We start from the raw sequence: 18,561 nt of genomic DNA, 5'->3' as shown, positions 1-18,561 counted from the left end.
GATCATGCGTTTCTTGCGATTCAAAAAAAGCAACTGAACTTTTTTGCTCTTTCGATATGATGAAAGAAACTATTAAAAAACTATTCTCGCAATTATTAAAATTATGTGCAACTTATTTGTTGAGATTGATAAATTTTTAATTTACTTTCGTAGTAAAATCGTCAAGCAAAATGTAACAACAACCATTTTCTATTTATATGCGTATATGCATTAGGGTGGCCCTTTATATGGGTAAAAAAAAAATTGATCGCGCCGCCCCCCGAAACCGTTCCAAATGATAAAAAAAAAATCTACGCAAAGCCGTAGCTATGTCCGGTAAGAGGAAGACGTGCCTCTTAAGCATGAACTTGGATTTAAATATCAATTTTTCTGCACGATTTAGTAATTTTTAAAAATGTTGTATTTCAGTGAAAAATAGTCGTATCGAGGTCTAAAAAAATGCATTTTGAAGCTTTAAGTTTGTAATTTCAAGATCTTATGACGAAAAAAATGCAGAGCTACATGTTCTGCGCAATTCTAAGAAAAAGTGCGAGAAAAAAACAGCAAATTTTTATGCTTTTTTATCAATTCCACAAGCGTAGATTTATTTTTTTCAACTAAGCCATGGTATGGACCGGATAGCTAGTTTATTAAGCTTCAATTTGCTTTTTTTAAGAACTTGAGTAGGACCATTTTTTTCTGAGATGTTGAACTTTGAATTAAGAAGAACTCTTTTGTCTTTGATCGATGATATCTCGGCAACCAATGGTCGTACAGGAAATTCAAGGGCAGTTCTGAAAACTGGAATGAATGTCCTAGAAGGTTCCGTTGCGATCTTGAAGATGAATTTTTTATTCCATTCTTGTCGTGAATTTTAAAAAATATAGGGAAAAAAGGTAATTTATGGTTTTCCAGAAGCCCTCAATGTTGGAAGCCTTGAGAAAAAAAATCAATTTTCATCGAAAACTTTCGGAATTTTTTTTTGTATATTTCAACCTTATTTATGGGAAAAATGTAGAAAAAACTTAGAAATTTTTTTTTTCATTTTTGTCATGATCATGACTCGTTTAACGTAAAAAACGTGACCCTTAAATTTGTTTAATGTTTGACCGGTTGCAACGACGAAACGATTGGTTAGATCGAAATGTAGATGAAAGAAAAATTTCATCATCAAGATCGCAACGGAACCTTGTAGGACATTCATTCCAGTTTTCAGAACTGCCCTTGAATTTCCTGTGCGACCATTGGTTGCCGAGATATCGTCGATCAAAGACAACAGAGTTCTTCTTAATTGAAAGTTCAACATTTCAGCAAAAAATGGTCCTACCCAAGTTTTTAAAAAAGCAAATTGAAGCTGAATAAACAAGCTATCCGGTCCATACCATGGCTTAGTTGAAAAAAATAAATCTACGCTTGTGGAATTGATAAAAAAAAGCATAAAAATTTGCAAATTTTTTTCTCGCACTTTTTCTCAAAATTGCGCAGAACATATGGCTCTGCATTTTTTTCGTCATAAGATCTTGAAATTACAAACTTAAAGCTTCAAAATGCGTTTTTTTAGACCTCGATACGACCATTTTTCACTGAAATACAACATTTTGAAAAGTCACTAAAAATTCGGAAAAATCTTTTGATCTTTCAATTTTTTTCGTTAGTGTAGTATGGAAGACCTTATTATTTGATCCGGATATTGAATACTAATATACAATAGTTTTGGAAAGTAGGAAAAAAAATTGACACATGAACCTGATTTAAAAAACCGAAATTTCTCCAATCATGCAGAAAAATTGATATTTGAATCCAAGTTCATGCTTACAGGCACGTCTTCCTCTCACCGGACATAGCTGCGGCTTTGCGTAGATTTTTTTTTATCATTTGGAATCGTTTTGGGGGGCGGCGCGATCAATTTTTGTTTTACCCAGCATATTAAGGGCCACCCTAGTATGCATATCTATATATTTTAAACCAGCTGGCTCATGGTATTGTCAAACCTCCCACTGTTTATGTCGTTATTACGCATTAACTTCAAACAAGTGTTTATCTTTTTCCATTCCCAAGTCATTTTCACTGGTAACAAGGCTTTCTCAAGATATCATTGATATCTAAAAACATGATATTTTCTTATTCTTGTTTTTAGCTCGTTGAAGTTGGGAGGATCCTATTTTATTAAATCGAAATCGTCGCAAAGGAAGTGTGCCGCCTGCCATAGGAGCCTGTGTATAACTCTTTAAAAAATGCGATTTTCATTAATTGTTTTCTCGATAACTAGACGGTAAAACCGTTAATGATTCCTGGAATAGATGCACGCTGTATATTTCTAGGGGTTACGTGACAAAAGGTCCCAGGACAAAATATCCGGGTCAAAATATCCCAGTCAGAATATCCTAGGACACAATATCCCCGGGACGAAATATCCCGAGACACAATATCCGGGAGTGAAAACATCCCCGGAACTAAATATCTTGAGACACAATACCCTCCATAATTTGCGGGCACGCAGGGAAGTAGAACACACACACATACAGACAAACACACATACACACGCACAAACACAATCAAACACAACACACACACCCACGCACATAACACACACCCACGCACATAACACACACCCACGCACACAAACACACAAACAAACAAACACGCACAACACACACGCACGCGCACACACACACACACGGAGGGTTCATGGAGGGTTGTAGTTCCAACATAGTTTCGTTAATAATATTAATAATTTTCTTGATTAACAGAGATAAAAATATCCAACACATTCGGTCTTACAAGTGTAGGATATTTCCAAATCGAGGATATTACGTCATTAGGATATTTTGACTCCTGGATATTTTGTCCCAGGATATTTTATACCAAGATATTTTGACCCGAGGATTTTTGTCTCAGGATATTTTATACCAGGATATTTTGACCCGAGGATATTTTGTCCGAGGATATTTTTTCTTAGGATATTTTGGCACGGGATATTTTGTCTCAGGATCTTTTGACTTGACACCATTTCTAGGATATTTCCAAATTTCAACTCTTAAAGTTGGAATTTTCGATTTCCATTAGATTCGCGTGATCGTCCTTGAGTGTCGAGAAAGGAGTCGGGTTCACCCCAAAAGAGCGGCGGTAATCCCTGGGTGTCTCTTTTGCTTCATCGTTCGAGAACTTTATTTACATTCTCCATATGACAATTTCCTCGCCCCTGTAAAGGGACACGATCAATGAAAAATTGTGAGGAATATCAACGAGGGATGAATTTGTGATGGATTCACAACAAGGCAGCAGCATTCTCTCGTGCATGCATGGAAAATTTATCTTCTAAATACACACGTAGTTGGAAATGCCCGCAAAAAGTGAGAATGAGAAGACAAGGGTAAAGGAAGCGATCACTACGAGAGAATTCGTAAAACCTTCAAACTTCATCGTCTTTATTGAGGTTGAGGGCTGCGCAGAGTGAAAAATCACTTTTTGGCCATATAGACGAGGGGTGACTTATTCCGTCGTCGTCGTCGGCAGCCCTATTTTGTTTTTTGCCCATTTGTACATTATACGCGAAACATGAATAAGAGATGATTGACGATCAAGTAGTTCGACTACTGAAAATTCAGTGGGTCGCGGCGACTACAGATTCATTTCGAGAGGCGAGGATACAACGAGACAAGCATTTTCATTTCTTTCACTTTACATATTTATTCGCAATGTAGCGTGTACCAGCGATAAATTAGTGGATCTCAACATAAATATCGACTTATGACAATCCGCGGGAGGAATAATTTGATCGAGCATAATGAAAATGATTTAGATGATGTACTTCTCAGCTGCGTCGTTATTCGCGCTAAATTTGTTTTTATAAACAGCAAAAAATCTCAGTACTAGCACCGCAATGATGCTTTTATTACTCACTTACGTTTTACTAACATTCTGCTATTGAAAAAGTCCATTAGTAAAGCCATTTGAAGTCAGGCTGGTTGCGAAATTAGTACGCGCAACCTTTGTCTCAGCAAAGCCGAGTTACTCGGGCGAAGATGTAAGTACCTAGTCGTACTGGTTTTTGGAATTTGGAAATGGGATTCACTGCGAGTTTAAACACGGAGATTGCAGCAGTGCGTTGACAGCTTTATTAAGATTCATTCCCTCAAGTTCTAGGTGAGTTCGCCCCAAGGTTTTTGTGCTCGTGAAATTGATTTCCTCTTGTGGGCATCCTTTCGAATTTTCAGGAAATTACCAAAAGCAATAACCCACCTTAGGAATCGTTTTTATATTCTTTTTTCGTTCCAGTTTATATATAATACAGGAATACGTAGTGAATACTCGCGGGAGGTTTGCAACAAATACTGGAAAAATCGTTGGTACAGTATTCGTGCTGGCATTGAGACGTCAACGTCGGCACGCAAGAACGAATCAACCTACGAAGGGGAAAAACGTTCTCTTACGATTTATCGTGTCTGCGTGACCACTCGATACACCCTAGACCCTCTCCTTCCCAGTTCAAACACACGCATACGGACGTATTTCTTGCATCGTAGCGAGTTTACATGGCGAACCAATGCGGAGATTAAGAACGATTCGTTGGGTAGAGAGATCCGCGAATGGCAATTATCCTCGAGGGAAGTTAATTAATTTTACAGTGGGAATGACGAGGGAAAACGGACGACATCGTAAGGACTCGAAGCAGAGATCGTGGAAAATCAGCTCCGACGTCTTCTCTTGATAAGCGCAATACAATTGTACAGCGTATTATCGACTTGCAAATTTCTTTGTCTCCGTTGATTAAAAGTAATCTATAAATAATGAACTTTTTCTTTTGATTTTTTCTTTTTTTTTTCAAATTTTTGTTTTACAGATCTTCAGAAAATCCAGACAATTAAACACCAGGCCAATAATTATTTTCAGAATCTCGCAATAACCACGTCACACTTCGTCCTCGACAAGGGTCCTTGGTAATTCGACATTCGTCTTGTCTCGTTGTCCTCCCAACTTGGCAGCAAGGTCCCTCGCAGTTTGAACTATCTGCAAAGTTTTATCAGCATACCGTGAATACTTGCGTAAAGTGGGCCGAGAGCACAACACGGCAAATGAACGAAATTGTTCGGAGAGAAAGACGTTCGAACCAAGAGAAAAAAGAACATTCTCACCTGAGCTTCGACCTCTATTACTGTCGCGATGTCGTTAAGGGCGACCAAAATTTCCGCCGCACGTATTCGTTGACCTACAGCCTCGAGGATGACCGCATAATTGATAAGGACGTGAGGATCCTGAGGCGCGAGCGAATGTGCTTTCGCCAATATTTTTTCCGCTCCGTCCAAATCGTCCAAACGCTTGAGCGCCACTGTCAGGTAAGATAAACAAACAACAAAAGTAATAAACCACGAGACTGACGACCTCTTTCTCTCTCTCTCTCTCTCTCTCTCTGGGATGGAACGTTTTACACCCTAACCAATATCATGCTGCATGCTGGTTTTGTCAAATTATCTCACCGCAGACGCTCATGAAACCCAATGCCCAATTTCGTTGTCTTTTTATCACACAATCTCTTATATTTTTTACCATCAATGAAGAATGGCCCTTGGAAGATATATCGTCAATGAGTTTATATTAGATCGAATTAATAACGCAATTGTAAATGATCAAAGTAATTAAATGGAGCAGTTAAATACGATGAAAGAAAAATGGATTTTGGGGTTCTTCAGCTCGTTGCCTCGAAGAAATAAGATCTCGCTCACGCTCCGAATGGGTTTTTGTGAATGAAAAACGAAGGAGAAAACTAATAACGGAAATCGAGATTGTGACGATAGGGAAATAACGACTCGAGTTATTCCTCGAGAAAGTTCCCTTTCGTTGAGCGACGTTTACACGGTGAATATAAAACGATAAAGACTTTGACCCGAGGCCGACAGAATCACTTGTGCGAGTCGATGCAGCTCAATTTTCCGTGAAGTCACAGAAACGTGGGTGTCGCTTGGTCGAGATGAGGAAAAATTCGCGCGTCAGCACACAAAGAGGGCGAAAGCTTGAGGTAAGGAGAAGGTTAAAGGATGCGAAGGAAAGATCAAGGAAAAAGACCGGCATGCATTCGGCATCACGTTGAAAGGATTGCCAAGTGGAAAAAGGTCGACCTGCGAGTTGCGATGTGGCAGAGTCGGCTGCTGCCGGATAATATAAACTCCCGGTAATCTCGGAGAAAACGAGGCCGAAAATTCTAGAGAAAAGTACTAAGAATATAGTATCTCGGGGACAGTATATAACTGGGTTGCAGCATTCATTCGAAGAGCAGTTATAGCAATTTTTCTATCCACCATAATAAAAAGACCAATACTCATCCCTTTTATTCAAAAGACTTAAGAGCGTTTTTCTCTATAAGCATAGTAAAAAATCTTTTCAATCATTTCAAATGTTTATATTGTAAAGTATGCTCGGGCAACCATGAAAAAAAACGATGTGTATGGTTAAAAGTATTCGATCTATATTCGTCTATTCATCATAGAATTTACTATGCTGACAGTCAAAATTTGTGATTTACAATACATTTCCACTTATCAGTAAGTGCTAGTCTGACATGATAAATAACACTCGAAAACAAAACGAAATATAGTTCTAACACGTCCATCACTTTTTGCTATGTACATAAAGCTGTTTAGAATTGAAGGGATGAAAAATTGGAAAATTCAAAAAATACTATGCTGTTTGTAATCGGTGCCTAAATACTTTTAAAATTATCGAAAAATAATATATTCCACACTATACAATACAAATCCGTTTTCTCCGTGTAAAGATATGAGGGAATCGCGTGAAAATTGCACGCGAAAAGTAAGTTCATTTTCACGAGAGCTGCGTGGATATACATAAATATACGAAGGTTGAAGATGCTGCTGTGACTAAAGTTTTCTTTTTTTTAAGCTAATATAATATTTGTTGTCATTGACAGATGCGTGGGCGTTGGAAAATGGGTTCCCGGACTGAGATCCTAAGAGGCAGGCGAGGATCGATAATGTTTGTCGTAGCGGATGATTGATCGCCGCGTTGAAAGATTCTTAGCCTGTTGATCCGACCAAATTATTAAATCTTGTTCTGCGCATCGAAGCGTAGCGAATGCAGAATGTAAAATTATTCTGAAAGCGAAGCGCTCCCAAGTAGGATTTCCGATCCAGTGCGATTTCTTCCTTTTCCAATAAAGACTTTAGATGAAAGAGCGAGGTGGGGCGGAACAGATTTGTGCCGTTTTTCATATTTTTAATTAAAGTCACGCGCGGAGGATCTCTCCGGACAAACATAACGTCATCGCGTTGTATGCTCGATTTTACTATTGTAACGAGGGATGCATTGTATATAAAGTAAAGTTGTATCCAAAAAAAAAAAATCCGTTCTCGAAGAATCGCGACACGTGCCAAACCCGCGTTTAATTAAAAGCAGGCGATCGAGTTTTCTGCCGGGCGATGCGAGGATCAGATCCATATATTTCGTACGGAACAAGTAAAGTCGAAACGAAGCATAGAGAGCTCGGCTACAAATAAATTGATTAGTTCATTGGATTTGACTTACAGCCGAACAAGAGGTACGGCATGGGATTGCTCGGCTCCGAAGAGATGGCTGCGCTTAAATAGATCGCTGCGGATGCCGGTTGGCCGGTGGTCAGCAGGACCCTGCCCAAATTGCAGGCTGGCATCAAGCTTAGTGGATTCAAGTAGTGAGCCCTTTTGAGGCAGCTAATGGCCTGGAACACGATAAAAAAATATGGGCTCGGAGGCTCATGGCCTGTTAAGTTTTCTATGCTTCATTGTTATTTCAGAGTTTATATATATATAACTCGAACGAAAACTTTGAACTTGCGGAGACAAAACTGCTTGAAGCACTCGGGCTCCTGGGATCTGGCGGGGATCTTAGAAACCTTTCAACGTAGGTAAAACCCTTACAGAATCATCCGCCGCATTCACTATTGCACTTTGAAGTCTCTTTGCGGTTTGCTCTTTATGTGACTTTCCCTAACTTTTGACTATCTTCATATTCTAACGTCTCGCATAATAGCGAAGTTATAAGAAACGCTATGTTCCATGAAACGATCGATTATGTCCTTCCGGTACGGCATTGCTCATAGAAGAAGCTCCAGCAGTCTTTTATCTTGTCTTCCGCTTTCCGCTACGGGGAGCGAACATCACGCCTGAAACTTCGTTCACCCCCAGATACGAGGCGGGTGCGGCAAAGAACAGCGCGACGTGCGAAATAAGACATCCGACAGATGAGAAAATAAACTACTTTTACTTTTGGAATGAAGATAAAAGGGAGCAGAATGCGAAAAGGAGAAAAACACTTGAGAGGAAAAGAGCTCAGGAAATCATGATAAAATCGTGTTAGTCCAAAATTTAACCGACTCAACGGTGTTGAACTACGTGACTATAAAGCCCTGCTAACCCCATTTATGACGGAGTCGTGATGACAAGCGCTCGAGCTCATAACCGCTAATGGTAAACAAGATTTTAAGCTGTAGACACGAGAAATATGGGAGAATTTCCGGAACGATGATCAAACACCTCGTTATTGAACGAACAATGTATTATTGGCCCGCCGGAAATATGAAATCTGTCGTCAAATAAATCGTCCTGATTCGTTCTTTCCTGGGTTTCTCTTGTTCCGACTGACATGTGTGATGGGAAATTGAAAATTTCATATGCGGTTCGCGTCTTCTCTTTGACTCTTCGCTTCTCATTTATTCTTTATTTCGTGCCTTTTACGCTCGTCAGAGCACGAAAATACTTCGCCGTTTGAAGTGTTATCAACGCGAAAATGGAGGTCCTAGGGAAAAGAAAAAACACAAGGTTGGTAGCTTCTCGGCGAACTGATTAATAAATGCCGAGGACCCCGCGACTAAATTGCGATCGGGAGGTGAAAAGGTCGATAATGAAAAAAGGCATACCTGAATATTCAGAAGAACGACGCTGGTGTCGAGATATATTGCAAAACTTGCGGGTAAATTTCGCTCTCACAATAGACTTGTTTTTTTTTTTCTTTTTCTTTCTTTTTTTACGTAAAAGCAGAGTTTTAAACTTACCGCGACGTATTTTTGTTTGCCAAAAAAGCACATGCCAATGTTATTCCAAAGATAAGGCGATTCGGGCATAAACTGCGCGGCGATCTTGTACTTGGAGAGTGCGACGTCGTGCTCTCGATGAGTCTGATGGAACAGAATTAAAAAATTATATTATTCCGAGGAAGCCGTGAAAGTCAATTAAAAAGGGCGGCTCGGGTTAATATAAGGAACGAAAAACGTGAGAAATTGAGGAGGAAATGCTGTAGCGAATTTTTACAAGATAATTCAGTCACGTCAGAACGGCTAATGAGATTTCTCTCCTCGAGGTCACACGATCATTCATAGCTGTGGTGAAACCTAATAGTTACTGCAAAAATATTTTATTTATGGAGGATTGTTGCATCATCCGGCTCGAGTCGAATCCCGAGTAAATTATTCACAAGACTCTCATACTCTTTTCTCGGAAATATGTCAAGTGAATGAAGATTATAACGAATGATGAATTCTGAATAACTTTTTTCAATGGAAAATAACAAACCTGCATAATGAAAGCCATTGGGAGAATGGCCTTCGTGTTTGTCGGCGAATTCGCTAGAACGGTTCCAAATTCCTGAAAAGCACGTTGATGATCACCAATCTTTAGATACAAAAGACCCAATTCAGTCGACGCTTCTTCGTTTTCCCCCGAGGCGCTGCATTCCCCGTTTATAATTGGTTACGGTTCATTAAGTTTATAATATAATGACAAGATGAATCAAAATTAAATTAATTGTATCACAGAAATATGAAATTTCATGCTTGATGGAGAACCCACCGAATCATAATTTAGTGCAAGAAGGTAAAGAGCGTAACGTCTGTTGGAATTTCTCTCGTGGCGCTCTTCGGGTCAGCTTAATCTGTGCTTAGTGAGTTGAAAGGATAGGAGGGAAAAAACATTGATGCAAATACAGGAAAGAGAGTTCACTTATTTATACTATACGCTCGGGCGGATGAGGAAACTATTGGAAAAATTGTCCAGACTCTGGTCAACGATAAAACTCGATTTTCTGCTGTTGCAGAGGTGAAAGGAAAAAAAAGACGGCTCGGAAAGCGACATTGGCGAGGAGCTTTTTATTTTTCTTGGGAAAAGAAGGCTGGTCGAAAAAGTGTTTGAGTTTAAATACGATGGAGAATCGCAATGTATAGGAAAAGGAGAGAGAAGAAAACTTTGCGGAGTTGCAAACTCTAACGAGTGAACATTTTTTCATTGACCACCCTCCTCGAACGTTCGCTTTTATTTTCAAGGGCTTGATTTTTTAATTGATGAACAAGTTTGACTCACCTCAGAGCTGCGTTGTATATTTCGATGGCTTCATCGATCCGATCTTTCGAAACATAAAGTCTCGCCAGTGCCAGATAGGGTGATTCGTTTTTTGTCAACTCGATCGCTTTCTTCAATTCCCTTTCGGCGTTCTCACTTTCGCATAATTTTATGTAACATTCTCCTGTTTCGAGAAGAGTTAACCGGTGAAAAATCATCTCCGTCACTTGTATTTTCTTACTTCAGGAATAACGACAAACATTGATAAAAAAAAAAATCGATACGACTATCCAGAATCGCGGTAGCTAGACAGAGATAGACACGCGTTTATAATTGTTTTCAAAATATCTTTCTTTAATGAAAATATAATTACACGAGTTCATGATCGATATCACGAGAATCGCATGTAAAAGATACAATAGAGCAGGCTAGCTAAGAAAATTTTAATTGTGCCGAGGCAAGTGCATGGTCTTCCAATGAATGAAGTTCAAAGACACTAATATAAGCAGGCATAGCAGCTGCAGCAAATTAAATGTCGAGATGGAATATCTAGGACGTTACTATATTCGGCTACTTAATTAGATTCGCGTCTGGCGGGTCAGTAAATGTAACGATTTTGTCTGTGCGACTTTGTCGCTTCGTAAATTTCTCATCTAGTATATGGGGCATTCCAGGTCAAATCCATGACTTTTGAACCCAACCTCTTTCGATTTGACGGAAACTTTTTAATCTTTTTCTACTGTACCAAAGAAATTTTTCAGAATTAAAAAAAAAAATTCCAGGCCCAAAAACAGTATAAATTTTTTAAAACAATGGGATTAATTTGAAAACATTATTATCCAAAGGTTCAAAGTTTTTTTTTTTGAGAATTTAGATAAAAAATGAAAATTTTCGGATCATTGACATTTTTTATTTTATTTTTCTTTTCTCCATAAGAAACTTTCACATTTCCTACAATTTCTCGGATATTCTCAAGGTGCTGGAATCTTTTCCATCTGTGTTAATTTTTTCCATTGCAAAAAAAAAAAATTTTTTTCCAATTCAGCTTATTTCTAATGATACTACTTTGAAAATCTTCTAGGATGTATCGAGAACCTCAAAAATTGAAAAAGCAATGATAATTGCAAGAATGAAAATCGATAATCATTGGAAAAAATTTCAGTTTTTCTCGAAAAAATAAAAAAAACATTAAAGACAACCCTGAATATTTTTTGATACCCAATAAAACATAGTTTATTAAATAATTTTAACTATAGAAAATCTCTAAATACATAAAAGAAAAAAGCGTAGTGTCGATGGGATAAATCTACTTCTAAATTTATAAAAGCTAATAAAAATTGGTCAAATCATAAATTTTATTCCACTCCCTTTGTTTTCAAATGTAGTTTAGTAAATTGCAAAATATATTAAGGGCTGTCTTTAATTTTTTCTGATTTTCTCAATAATTACCGATTTTTGTTTCTATAATTATCACCTTTTAAGGTGCTCGGTATATCCTAGAAGATTTTCCAAGTGGTGTTATTAGAAATAAGCCGAATTGAAAAAAAAAAAAAATTTTGTAATGGAAAAAAGAATAGAAAGCGAAAAGATCCTAGCTCTTCGAAAATTTCAGAGAAATTGTAGAAAATGTCCAGATTTCTTATGAAGAAAAGAGAAACAAAATTAAAAATGGCAATGATCCGAAAATTTTCATTTTTTATCTGAATTGTCAAAAAAAACGTTGAACCTTTGGATGATAATATTTTGAAATTAATCCCATTGTTTTAAAAAATTTATACTGTTTTTGGGCCTGGGGAAATTTTTTTTTTTTTAATTCTGAAAAATTTCTTTGGTACAGTAGAAAAAGATAAAAAAGGTTCCGCTAAATCGAAAGGGGTCGGGTTAAAAAGTGGTTAATTTGGCCTGAAATGCCCCATATATAGGGGAACGTGGGGCAAAGTGGACACCATAATAACCCATTAATGCGCAAAACGTCAATTTTGGACACACAATTTCAGGTACACAGTTTTAATTAAGGAACCAAAGAAAAATTCTTCGAAATCTCGCATAGGGGGTTTTCGAGGGTGCTCTTTCGGAATCTGACATTCATTTTGTAAAATAAAATCAAAATCTTTATTAATTTTGCGTTTTCATTCAAAAAGGCAAAAATTTTTGACGTTTTTTTTTCTTTCAAATCGATTTTCGTTCTTGTTTCTGCACTTGAATAACCATATTATCACTATCAAAGGTGTCTTTAATATCTGACCTTTCCGAAACACTGGTTATGAACCCTTTTTGCTCCTTTAGTTTTTCCAAAATGGCGGTTTTTGCGAGACAGCATGATGTGAGTTTTCATAATTTTTTTTCTCAAAAAGTATCTACTTAACGAAAAAATTTTATAAAATAAAAAGTCTTTAGAATCGTCCGAAGAATACATGTGAATTTTTTCAGAATTATTCTAGCTATTTTTTAATTTTTCAATTTTGAGAATTTTTTGAAAAATTTCAAAAATTCTGAAAAAATGGACACGTATTTTTGGAACGATTCTCAACACTTTTTGTTCCATAAAATTTTTTCGTTAAGTTGATACTTTTCGAGAAAAAAAATCATGATCCTATTTAGTATGCAACGGACAAAAAGTTACAATTGATTGAAGGCATAGCATAATCGTTACTCTGCCGCTACACATATAGCGTCCTGCGATTCAATTATGAACGATTTTATCATACTTTTGTGAATACGAATTTTTCAAAAAATTTCTTCCCAAAAAAGTTTCGCGATTAGTGCTATAATGTGCAACATTATTCCTATTAATACCAACCATCTACCGCGTTTACGGTATGATGGTTGTAAATATATTTGGCTACAATAAATTAAGGAAGGTGGCTACCGACGATACAATGTTGCCATGCTAAACCATGTTAAATACATTAAAAATTTCAAAATGATAAGAATTTAATAGAATTTGATGAACATATTCTTTAGGGCCAAATTTGACAATACAAATTTTTTAAGATTTTTATTCTGTACAGTTATCGAGTAATTGATCACTAAAGTTCAAGTGTATAAGCATAGCGTTTCCATATATATAGGTATACATTCCGGGCATAAAAAATCTGCTTTAATGCGTGATTACTCGATAACTAAGCAGAAGAAAATTTTGAAAAAAATGGTGTCTTCGCACTTGATGCTGAAGAACATTATCACCAATTTTGATCAATTTCTTATCATTTTGACGAGTGTAGCCACCCTCCTTAATTCTCGATTGGCTTTCTTTTCATGCAAACTTATAAGGATTTTCGTCGCATACTAAATAGGTTCATGTTTTTTTTTCTCGAAAAGTATCGACTTAACAAAAAAATTTTATAGAACCAAAAGTGTTTAGAATCGTTCAAAAAATACGTGTGAATTTTTTCAGAATTTTTAAACTTTTTCCAAAAAATTGTCAAAATTGAAAAACTCAAAAATAGCTAGAACAATTCTGAAAAAATTCACATGTATTCTTCGGACGATTCTAAAGACTTTTTATTTTATAAAATTTTTTCGTTAAGTAGATACTTTTTGAAAAAAAAAATTATGAAAACTCACATCATGCTGTCTTGCAAAAACCGCCATTTTGGAAAAACTAAGGGAGCAAAAAGGGTTCATAACCAGTGTTTCGGAAAGGTCACCTTTGATAGTGATAATATGGTTATTCAAGTGCAGAAACAAGGACGAAAATCGATTTGAAGGGAAAAAAAACGGCAAAAATTCTTGACTTTTTGAATAAAAAGGCAAAAATAATAAAGATTTTGATATTATTTTACAAAATAAATGCCAGATTCTGAAAGAGCCCCCTCGAAAACCTCTTATGCGAGATTTTGAAGAATGTTTCTTTGGTTCCTCAATTAAAACTGTGTACCTGAAATTGCGTGTCCAAAATTGACGTTTTACGCATTAATGGGTTAAGCTAGATGTGTTGGTTTACATATATGTGCTGTCAACTACTGTTGTGTTGAAAAATTGATTTTTCACATTTATTTCCCACATTCTGTAAAAAAAAAAATTATGGGGCAAAGTGGACTTTACCTTGAAAAAAAAAATGCTCAACTGACGATTTCGACTAATTTTCTCGAATTTACGATGAAATTGAATAAAATCCGAATTCTATGAAAAATAAAATGGGGCAAAGTGGACTTTTCTTTTTGAAAAAAAATTTGTGTCCACTTTGCCCATTTTTTTCATAGAATTAAAATTTTATTCAATTTCATCGTAAATTCGAGAAAATTATTCGAAATCGTCAGTAGAGCTGTTTTTTAATATTGTCCACTTTGCCCCATTTTTTAATTTATTTTGAATTTCGTGGAAAGTTCTCTGTTAGAACATTGTTTCTCCCACATTATCGTTGTAATATTTCAACACGCGAGTGCGTATACGGAAACAAAACTTATTCCGAAAACTGTTAAGGGTTAACATTCGAATTTTGGCCATCGTGTCAGGTCGAATTAGCTGACGAAAAGAAAAAAACTGAAAAGATCACTAAATTTTATTTATCAGATGTTTCCCGTATTTTTTGCGAGGTACAAAATTACTCGAACACGAAATAACCAGACAAAAAATAACATGAAGACAAAATAATGTACGATAAAAATAACACTAATAATGAAAAAACTATAACGTTCGAAAAAACAAGTTCAGAGCACACTCATCGAGAGTGCTCTGGACCTACCCAACGATTCCGCACACACATCGTAAGTGTTTCGAACCCGCACCACAACGATCCCGCACACACATCGAAGGATGTTCCAGGCACACACGCGCGATGTGTGCGAAATCGTTAGGTGGGTTTGAAACACTTTCGATGTGTGTACGGTTATCATTAGATTATTTTTTCGTATATTGTTTTGTCATATGTTATTCTGTCTTTGTGGTATTTAATCGTACGTTATTTAGTTTTCGTGTTATTTTGACGCATGTTAGTTTGTCCGGTTATTTTGTCGCAGTGTTATTATTTTGACATGTAACCCAAAAATAGGCTCTCACCTCGTGCACAGTTATCGATGATGATGATGATGATGATGATGATGATGATGATGATGATGATATTAGTATAAATTTCATACGAATTAAACAAAGATTACAATTACTTAAACCTTACAGATTCACAAAATATAGAGAAATACTCAAATATTTAATTTCTTAGTGTCCATGTTTTTCGGTTAGTTATCTCCAATTTGTTGTTCAATGACACGTTAATACTAAGAAAAATTTTAAAGAAAACATATGCTGAGTTTGAAAAAAAAATTTGAAAAATTATTTCATCTTCAATTTTTGGAAAGTCCACTTTGTCCCAAAATTTACAATTTTAGAAAAATCCACTTTGCTCCGAGTGGCCACTTTGCCACATGTTCTCCTAGATCTGCTTTCCGATAAATTCATCGTAAATTTCAAAATAGAGATTCGAGTATTCACGAAAGCTGGACATTAGCGCATCCAGACACTGTAATCGATTTTGTTCTCATCAACCGAGTGATATATGGCTGCACGAAGCGCGTGACATTTCCGGGACTACGATCAACAAATTCAGAGGTGAATTCGTTGCTATAATTGAAGGAACGTTGTCTTGGAACAGACGTTATATCGATATAGAGTTTGTTGAGTAAAGAATTATCGCAAGTGCAGCTAGATTCTATCGGATGCGATACTCGAACGATGCGAGGGTTGCTTGCGTTTTGTGGATTCGTCGAAACTAGCGTTGTATGTTTCCACAATGCAGTAAACATCCCGCTTTACTTACCGAGGTTGCAGTGTATTTCCCAGTCTGGGAAGTCCGACATCTTTCCTGCCTCGATGTAAGCCTCGACAGCACGTTTGTGACTTCCCAAAAGAAATCTAACAATCGGAGTGTAAATAAATATAAAAATGTACAGAGACAGTTTATTCTACCTTATTTTTCTTCAACGCGACTGTTTATTTCAAACGTACAAACTCTTGGCTATTTGTCGGACATTGTTGACGTTCGTGGAATTCACGCCGTAACTGTTTTGGAACGAGTCCAAGGAATCTTGAATTCTACCTTCGCGTCGTAGGATCAGACCCTGGCAATGTAATTACATTTTCAATAACAAACTGATAAATAAATACCACGATAAAAATGAATTAACAAAGCATTTGGTTGCCGTCGATGCGAAGTACTTCATTTTTATGGACAAAACTCATTGAAAATTGTTTTTTTTTCCCCATATAAAGAAGAGGATGGGACATGATAAAACTCGGTTAATTCACCTCGATCCTGGCGAGAACTTTATAAAAATGTTTGGGAAAAAAAAAACTATTTTTGACTTCGTTATTGACCCTTTCCCAGGTGTCAAGCTTTCGAACGACGAAGAATTATTTTCTCATTTGTCTAAACGCGTCGAATGATTTTTACCACGTCAATTCCTATTACCTTTAGATAATTGGCGTACTCGTTGTGACCGTTGGACTTGACGAGCTCTTCCTCAATAAGAGTTTTGCAAATTCTGTACTCGTGTCGCGTGTAATATTTGTGAAGCAACCAGTTTCGATTCTCGACAGCCGGTATGTCTGGTGCTTAAGAATATTAAATGAAACACTTGAGTTGTTATTATTTTTTTTCTCGAAATCATTAAAAAAAAAAAAAGTTATCGTACATTTAGAGACAGCATGATTCCAAAGTATGCGCGGTTTCTGGTTTTTTATTTCTTCTAGTCCAAGACGGATTATAAAAACTTTGAAAATAATTTAAAACAATATTTTCTGTTTTCCATTATCAAAGTTTTCAATTTTGTTTAGTATTGGAATACATTTCGAATACTCGTACAAACGAATTTGAGAAAAGCTCCAAAAAAGTCAGCTTGAAAGAATCTTCTCATTCTTCAATAAAAGGTAATAAAAACATTTTTATATTTCGGTTTCATATCTTTATAATGATTAGGGACTGCCTGGTCGTCCGGTTACCGTACATTCGACCATCAGGCTATTCGTCCGGATTATATATTGCTGAGAATTTTTATCATGTGTACTTTCGTCATGTGATTTCGACGAATTTATTTCACGCATATTCATTTCCCGCTATAGTTAACAGTTTCTATGAATATTTCCTAACACAGTTGATAATTTATATAAATATATGTGCTTTTCCTACGAATCTGAAAATACATCATTATTCCGAACGACTATATTTATTTTATTAGTCCGGTTACATTATTTTTTGTTTCCGCATTCATTATTTCATCTGGACGAATAAACGTATGTTATTCGTATTGTCAACTATAGCAGGAAATATTATAAAAAACTGTTAACCGCACAGCGGGAAATGAATATATGCGTGAAATAAATTTGTCAAAAGTACACACGATAAAAATTCTTAGCAATATATATACATATAATCCGGATCGACGCACTAATAACAAATTCTTCGGCCGAAAGAAAACATAATTACCTTTCTTTGATCTGTCCGAAATTCTGTCGTTTCTAAAACGTTGCTCAGATTGCTGAGGCACTCGTCCGTTGCTAAGCGCATTGTTAGCCATGTGTTCAACGACACTGTAACAAATTCTTAACCTCTTGTATATACAAGGTTGTGTGTATTGTAAGTTACTTTTTGCAATAAAAGTCACGGAAAAGCTTTTTCGCCTCCTCTTATAGTTCTCGATATTTCTTACTACATTCTATCGACCATTCTGATGGACTAAATTTCGTATCGATATCATGCATTTTCTGCTTTTCGTGTTTTACATCAGTTGCTAAGGTTACAACTGCGTACGATGAGTCATGGGATAACCTTATTTAAGCTCCTTTCACATCAAATACCGATTAAACATTTTTTTATCATGAAATTAATTTCCCACGGATTGAATCGTCTCGTCTTATTTCGCTTGAATTATATGTACACGCGTATTAGAAATATCAGACGCGAATACGGGCGACGTTAATACGTTTCGCTTGTCATTATCTTTGATTTTTTTTTCGCTTAGAGCTTAATTCTTCAGGTAGTGATATTGTTATTTTTTCCCGCTCTCGCAATCAATTATATAATTGAATAAGCATAGTTCAGAAGTTGATTGATAAAATTTCATTATTTCACGATTCAATGATGTTTTTTTCCTACCACGGGTTTCCGCTCTAGTTTTTCGCGTTACCCGGTACGATAAGGGTTGTGTGTATAGGCAATGTATGGGTGTGACGTATATTTCTGGTATAATTTTGTTTCTTGGGTACACAGCGCTCCTAACGTACTGGAAACATACTAAAAAACGTCATATTCGCACGCACTCTACTC

General features: G+C 36.4%; 1 protein-coding gene across 1 annotated transcript; it reads right to left on the bottom strand.

Annotated features, from left to right (window-relative positions):
- Positions 1-4,786: 4,786 nt before the first annotated feature.
- On the bottom strand, positions 4,787-18,484 carry BBS4 (Bardet-Biedl syndrome 4). Its single transcript, XM_043420852.1, has 10 exons — positions 17,722-18,484; positions 16,708-16,850; positions 16,245-16,357; positions 16,057-16,151; positions 10,323-10,485; positions 9,540-9,693; positions 9,023-9,145; positions 7,519-7,690; positions 5,115-5,308; positions 4,787-4,989 (listed from the first exon to the last, which is right to left on the bottom strand). The coding sequence occupies exons 1-10, from the start codon at positions 17,810-17,812 to the stop codon at positions 4,891-4,893; spliced, it is 1,347 nt and encodes a 448-aa protein (XP_043276787.1). The 5' UTR covers positions 17,813-18,484; the 3' UTR covers positions 4,787-4,890.
- Between the last annotated feature and the right edge of the window lie 77 nt (positions 18,485-18,561).

This window comes from Venturia canescens, chromosome 6, assembly GCF_019457755.1.
Source record: "Venturia canescens isolate UGA chromosome 6, ASM1945775v1, whole genome shotgun sequence".
Taxonomy (NCBI): domain Eukaryota; kingdom Metazoa; phylum Arthropoda; class Insecta; order Hymenoptera; family Ichneumonidae; genus Venturia; species Venturia canescens.
The sequence above is the reverse complement of the archived record's forward strand: the minus strand, read 5'-3'. Positions and strand labels throughout refer to the sequence as shown.

Coding starts and splice junctions, on each gene's coding strand:
- BBS4 (XM_043420852.1), bottom strand. CDS start 17,812: ATGGCTAACAATGCGCTTAGCAACGGACGAGTGCCTCAGCAATCTGAG. Junction 16,851..17,721: donor TTCGGACAGATCAAAGAAAG/GTAATTATGTTT, acceptor AATATTCTTAAG/CACCAGACATACCGGCTGTC. Junction 5,309..7,518: donor GCCGTACCTCTTGTTCGGCT/GTAAGTCAAATC, acceptor CTTACCTGACAG/TGGCGCTCAAGCGTTTGGAC.